General features: G+C 45.9%; 1 protein-coding gene across 1 annotated transcript; it reads right to left on the reverse strand.

Moving 5' to 3' along the window:
* Window positions 1–3574: 3574 nt before the first annotated feature.
* Window positions 3575–5899, reverse strand: LOC124672296 (B3 domain-containing protein Os06g0194400-like). The gene is made up of 6 exons (XM_047208549.1): window positions 5753–5899; window positions 5551–5661; window positions 5238–5450; window positions 4938–5144; window positions 4344–4433; window positions 3575–3653 (listed from the first exon to the last, which is right to left on the reverse strand). The coding sequence occupies exons 1-5, from the start codon at window positions 5879–5881 to the stop codon at window positions 4368–4370; spliced, it is 726 nt and encodes a 241-aa protein (XP_047064505.1). The 5' UTR covers window positions 5882–5899; the 3' UTR covers window positions 3575–3653; window positions 4344–4367.
* Between the last annotated feature and the right edge of the window lie 869 nt (window positions 5900–6768).

Below are 6768 nucleotides of genomic sequence, written 5' to 3' on the forward strand. Positions count from 1 at the left end.
TTAAACCGGTATCTCGATGGCTCAAACCATCCGGTTTGGCATGCCTTTGGCATACCGGGGGTCATCCCCCCAACAATGGGGGCAGAGACGGGCGGCACGGGCAGGGGCGCAGAGGGGACACCCTCAAGAGGCGATGGCGCCGTCGAGGATGCGGACCCTGCCGGAGGCGCGGACGCCGTAAGGGCAGGGTGCACCGAGGCCGGCCCGGTGGCGGAAGATCCAACCGTCCACGCCGGCGAGCCGTCCGTAGGCGCGAGGGCCAGGGGCCCAAGAGCGGTGGCCGAGGCAGCGGGCGAGGAGGCGCCGGAGGTGGTAACCATGAGCGCATGCGGGTTGGAGAAGAAAGAGCCGACGCTCCGTGTCCCGATCGGAGGCTGCTGCAAGGCAGCGGGGTCGACGGGGCGGGAGAGAAGGGCCGCGAGCGAGGCCGGAAGGTAGCCCGCGGTGGAGGAGCCGGAGGTAGCAACGCTATCCATGGCGGCGGCGAAGATCGGCGGCGATGGAGATGCGCGGCGGCTAGGGTTTAGGGTGGCGGAAGCGTAGGACCAAAACTAGTCTGATACCATGTGAGACAATAGAATTGGGGGAACCGGCTCAACCCTCTAGGGTTGGCCTATCACATATATATATAATGGGTGTGTTATAATGGTACAATACGTACACGTATACAGAAGCTATACATAGTCTAACAGGTTATTCAGTAAAGGTATATATATCAGAGTAACAGCAGTGCATATAATTGGACTAACAGCTGAACAAGGTTACCTGGACAACACCAAATTCTGAAAAATGGTGAAGACCAGATCATGTCACATGTTCATTCTGAGTTCCAACAAGTGCGAGGAAATAAAAGAACTCTGTCAGCCTTGAACTTGAGTTTAAACAAATGGGAGCTTGATCGGCTCCAGGAGACAAAATGAGGGCAGTGGAAAAGCCGCGTAATATGAGAATTCACTTTCTTGTGCCTTATTCCTAACTACCAACTCCAGGTATTGTTTTTGTCTGGCGGTATCTATCATTCCACGTGCTTTGCCAGGTGTGGATTCGGATTTTACATTTCTGAAATCCATCCATGCACGCAACGGAGAAGATAGCAGCCAAGGCATTCTCGTCACCTTGTCAGTCTTGCTGATGTCCCGTTCCTTGGGTCTATAAACAAATGGAGAATCAAGTATGCTGTATGCCCACCACTGGAGAGAAGCATAATGCTTAAGGCCGCCAATGTTTAACACATATTTACCGAGAAATATAGGCCACCACAAGTCATCGTGTGTTCAAATGCTTTCTGGTCATATATTCATGTTGTTTGTTTTCTGATGATCCTTGACTCCTGGACTAAATCATTTTCCTGACTAGATTCTTATTTGTAGTCTAGTCCTTTCTAAAACTTTTACAGATTGGTACAAAGCTTAAAGACAAACTGTGCCTGTAAACTTTATACTTCATTATGAACTTAGGACTGCTCTGGTACGAGGTTCATATTCAAGACAAATTGAAGGCTTCAGTTAAAGTTACTGTCTGGTTTCCTTAGTCGAATTTGTTCTGTGTGTGTACTTGCAGAGTTAGATCATTATTTTCTGTTCAGGTTTCATGTTTTTAATAGCGAATCCCACTGTTGTAGTCAAAGTTGATTGCTTCTGTCGTCCTCGATGATCACATTAGTCATTATATTAAACAATCCTACGTTCTTTATTAAGGCACTCCTTGGTAGTTCACTTTTGGTGTAGCTGTGTTTGTACCATCACTATGACGAATTACAGAAGGACATTGTTGTTTTTCCCTTGTCAGTGTGTAATAACAATGTGAACTAACATGTGGAACAGTCAAGCCGCAAAGGCAAATCGTGCCTATCGTCTCAGAGCACATTCGAAGGTAAATTCCACCCTTCTTAAAAGCTTGTACTAGAAGATAAATATTCTACAAATTCATGCGTTAGCGCTCCACCAGTTGAACCTCTCACCAGCTAGTTTTCTCTTCTAGGTTCCATTGCTGATACAGAATCTGCCAAGATCTTTCCTGATGTCTTCTTCCTGACAAATATAAAAACCAAGTGAATAGTACTCGCTTTTCTTTCGATATACATTTTGCCGTACTGTTCTGTGTAAGGCGCTGTCTTCTGATTTCAGGGACCGTACACCCCAGAAGAACAGGTGTCCTACTGATGTGTTTGTGTACCAAAGCCAGGATCTTATCCATTTCCGAGTTTACCATGTGTGACTGCAAATGACGGTACGGGGTCAAAAGACAGGGTTAGATGATTGGCACAGGAATATGACATATTTAATGATATAATACCAGGAAAATTATTGTATACTTTAGCGTGATTATGCTTGGTACCATTTGACTGAATTGTTCCAGGGGTACATCTTTCATTGCATCATTATACGGTCAAACATCATATATGTTGTAGGGCAGGTGCGTGAATGTGCAATTTAGCTATATCCTACTGTCAAGGCCTAAGAGTCGCAAGTATATATATTATGGTGGAGAAGGCCTGTGCCTGAATATTCAAGATCAGCACAAAATGATGGCAGCAATGACACCAGCCTTTGACATGTGTGCAGGAGAACAGAAGTTAGTACAGGCAAGTGGGCAGCAGTAGCACCTGGAGGCTAAAGGAATCCAATTAGTTTAGGTACTATCTGCTTCCAATGAGAAACGTCATACGACTTTGTGGCTCTTTGCAGTCCAGGAGATGCAACCTCCGTCAACCTATCTCCTTTGTTAAATCTCCTTGGTAGCTTGTAAACTCCGAAAAAATGTTTGAATAAATGAGCTAGCCAAAAAATAAAATCTTCCCAAATACAAGCGTTTTTTTTTGGCTTGCGATCAATAATAGTGGAGACTCTTCTAGCATCAAGGTTGGCTACAACCAGCTTGACACGGGAAGGATGGACGATCATATCTAACAAAACCAATAAAAGGCCATCGCAGTCCTAGTCATGATGTCTTAGAGGAGTTCAGGAAAAAAACAAGGTCAGGCCTTCCCAAACTTTCAGCACCAATACATACAACACATTGTTCCAATCAAGATCAAAGGATGAGACAAGTATTTTGCTCATAAACAGTAAAAAAGAAAGCAAACTTCCATTAAAAAAACACTTGTTTATGACCACTTCCAGACTTGTGAAGCATATATCTGTTAAAAAACCTCAACTGGTTCCTATAAAATGAACCTAAGATGCAAGTTGTGGCAGCAAGAGAAAGATCATATTCTACCACTACAACTCACAACACCACATTGCTTGAGAATTAAAAAGCTATAATATCAAACACAGCCCGCAAGCCAACATTCACACCACATTACTTGGGAATAATAAAGCTAATATCAAACACAGCCGCAAGCCAACATTCACATATCATCATAGGACCAAAAGAAACCTCTCAAATTATGCATGCTTGCAGAGTAGATTAAACTGGACGTCGCAAGTAGGTGGATGGAAATAAGGATGGGGTATCATCATAGGCGAAATTTACAAGTGTCGCTAGTTCCCAACGATAAGTCCAAATATGACTACTACTACTCTACTAGGATAATAAGTGAAGTTCATATTTTGAACTTCAACTGACACCCTAAAAGCTGAATATAGTTCAGTCTCCATTTGCGAACTCATTGCCCAGTTGCTTCATGTAGATTGGATACACTAAAGCACCTGAAAAACATATGGTAAATGGGAAACAAAGGTTAGCCAATATTGGTAGTATGTATGATGGGAACTACGAAAGTGGAAAGAAACAAGAGTGCTTGTTAGAAGAACTAGGAGTGGTGGTGATCATTTGCAAATGTTAAGCAAGCACCTGAACATTGTATAGAAAGATACTAACTAGTAACCTAAAGACTTCTCCTCAGACATGACACATTCATGGTCACATATCAAGACTCTCAAGTCAATAAAACTAGAATATAGAAACGATTTAGTTCAACAGATGTTGTTCTATCATACTTTTATACTCCCAAAGCAACAAGGTGTTTCTTAGGACTAGTACTGTTTCTGTAATCAGCTAAGAGTGTGCCTTCCTTACAGAAATGTGAAAACAAATTTTACACACAGAAAACAGAACTACATGCAAAGATAGAGCACACAGTTCAAATGCCTATATCGGGCAAGGCTGAGACAAACTGAATCTTGCATAGATTCAGTTAACAGAAATGGAAAAACTGTCCAGCTGTTCTTTTTTCAAGTTCACAACTAACTGCAACGCAGGACATAGTTAAGGTGGACTATATTGTATTAAAATATAACTTTGGCAATTATTCCAGACACACAGCAAACATATGCTTGCTAATAAACTTTTCAAATACTGAACTCAATGGTTCAACCAAAGCTGACAACTGTACGTACCTGCACTCAGTGCATATCTGAATCTCACGCCTTCAATTTCTTGGAGGCCTTCAATTTCTTGGAGTAGGAACTTTGCCTGATGATATAAACCTGCATCATTTATATCGCAGAGGCTGCACTGTTAGCAGCGACACACATGACTGTTTCCAGCTGTCAGTACTTTTATGAATACTTCCTATTCATGGATAACCAAAGGAATAGGCTACGAGGAAACATTTATTTACAAGTACCATTCAATCTGCTTAATATGAAAAATTCCATAGGAATATTCCCATCGACAAACAGGTCCAATCTTTCATTCTGTTTAAAAATGTAGACTGTCTTTGCAAGTTATTGCCTGTAAATGGAACAGTGGCTATGCTCAACAATTTGATTCTACAACATAGAGAACCTTATTTTGCCATGTACTCAACCAACTTCACATCACTAAGATATAATGTTTTTGAAGCACAAGACAGACACATTTGGAACATAACTACATGTGCATAAATCATGTGAAATGGCACATCCATTCTCACTGGATAGAACGTTTCCTGCATATACTCTGCTCCAGAGAAGAAAAAAAAGGAGATGCAGAAGGCAGCAGACTCTGACCTTAAATGTGGTGCGCTGGATGAGCTCGAAGACGAGGCAGTCCCCGTCGACCAGCTCGTGATCGATGGAGAACTTCCTCCATCCGGCGCTGAGGCCCCTCTTGAGCGCGAGGTAGAGCGATTCAACCTCGTCATCCACCTCGTCCACCAGAGTGAGGAACTCGTCACGCTTGGGCAGGTACTTCCGGCAGAAGTCCGTGGGCAGCCCCTGCCAAATCGAAGATAGCACTATTAATTACCAGCAGCAGGCCGTGGGTTTCATCCGAGGAGTGAGCAACACGGTTGGTGGATGCTTAATTACCAGCCAGAATCCGCCGGAGACGTGGGACTGCGTCAGGGGCTTGACGAAGGTGGGGTAGTCGGAGCCGAGCTTCTCCTGCAGCTCCTCGCCCTTGCTGGTGGCGTACTCCCTGGCCTCGTCGGACGCGTAGACCCGGTTGGCGAGGTCCTTCCGCGTGCTGGTCGTCCTCCTCCCCCTGGTCTTCTTCCTGCCGTCCAGGACCGAGTACACCTCCTGCGCGCAAGATGCAGGATTGGGTCAGTCACAGTAGAATGCGGGAAGAGGAGATCTGAAAAGGTTGTTAGCGGATATGGCGACGAGGTAGAGGTCGGACCTCGTAGCGGTAGTTTGGTTTGTCCGGGTTGCTGGCGTTGCGGTCGGACCGGCGGACCACCACCGGCGCGTCGTCGCGCGGCGCCGCCCTCTTGCGCTTCACGGACTTGGCCTGCGAGACGCACCGACCGGAAACGAGGCGAGTCAGGTAAAACAAAGAAGAGGAAATCTAGTCGGCGGGGGAAGGAGGATGGGGATCTGACCGGCGATGGCTTGGGGATGGCGTCCTTGACGGCGGCGGAGAGGTGGTGCAGGCGCAGCTCGTCCATCTTGCGCTGGTTGGCCTCCATGATCAGGCGGCGCTGCTCCTCGTAGGCGCTGGCTCCGGTCATCTCGTCGCCGATTGTTCCTTCTCTCTCTCTCTGGGTGTTGAGGGGAGAATGGGGGGATTGGCAGAAGTGGCGAGTGGGGAAAGCTGCGGCGGCGGCGGCGGCCAATAAATCGGGGTGGTGGGCGGGAAGGGGAGGTGGCCGCAAGGACCCGGTCCATGGACCGGCTGCCTCTGGACCGGCTGCACGACGGGTGTGGTGCATGGACCGGGTCGATGGAGCTGCGCCAGGCGAAGGGCCGCTAGATTCAAACGTTCGAAATCGCTTGCCCTTTTTTCAGGGACGGGCACACGTGATCTACTGGAGGGCCCACAAGGCAGTGACGCAAGTCCTGCGTGGTGGTGATTTATTGGTTTATTTACGGGCGAGCTGAGTTTGGCAGGAGTTCGTAGTAATTGGAGAAAGGAATCATGTAATTTTGGCAATTCATTTATTTTGATTAATTAGCAAGGCGAAGATTGGATTGTTTTTCGTTAATTACGGAACGGGAATCGAGCGGTGACGTTTATTATGGCGTTGCCTTGCGCGGACGCATCGTGATCAGACGTGCGGCTTCCACTAGTGCGTCGTGTCGCCTGGTTATACGGCCACTACCTGCTGCAGACTTCCCCTGGTTTATAATTTACCAAATAGCTACGTATACATAAATAAAGATTAATGTGTACTGTATATAATATTGCGCTGATTGATCATCACGCTTTATTCACGGCGCGAGCGAATTCGGAAGGACCGTTCTGCTAGCGTCCACGTTAGCCTCCCTTGTTTAATAGTATATCAACCACCATAAAACGGAATGCACATAGTAATATGGAAAAATATAAAGCTGTATGTTAATTTTTAAAAAAATGTATACTAATTCAAACTTTACAAAAATTGATTTTCACTAAACG

The sequence above is a fragment of the Lolium rigidum genome, chromosome 1, assembly GCF_022539505.1.
Source record: "Lolium rigidum isolate FL_2022 chromosome 1, APGP_CSIRO_Lrig_0.1, whole genome shotgun sequence".
NCBI classification, from domain to species: Eukaryota; Viridiplantae; Streptophyta; class Magnoliopsida; order Poales; family Poaceae; genus Lolium; species Lolium rigidum.

Excerpts from the sequence above, each read along its gene's own strand:
- LOC124672296 (XM_047208549.1), bottom strand. The coding sequence starts at position 5,881 with ATGACCGGAGCCAGCGCCTACGAGGAGCAGCGCCGCCTGATCATGGAG. Across the intron at positions 5,451-5,550 it reads AACCAAACTACCGCTACGAG|GAGGTGTACTCGGTCCTGGA; the intron begins GTCCGACCTCTA and ends TCTTGCGCGCAG. Across the intron at positions 5,145-5,237 it reads TCTCCGGCGGATTCTGGCTG|GGGCTGCCCACGGACTTCTG; the intron begins GTAATTAAGCAT and ends TCGATTTGGCAG.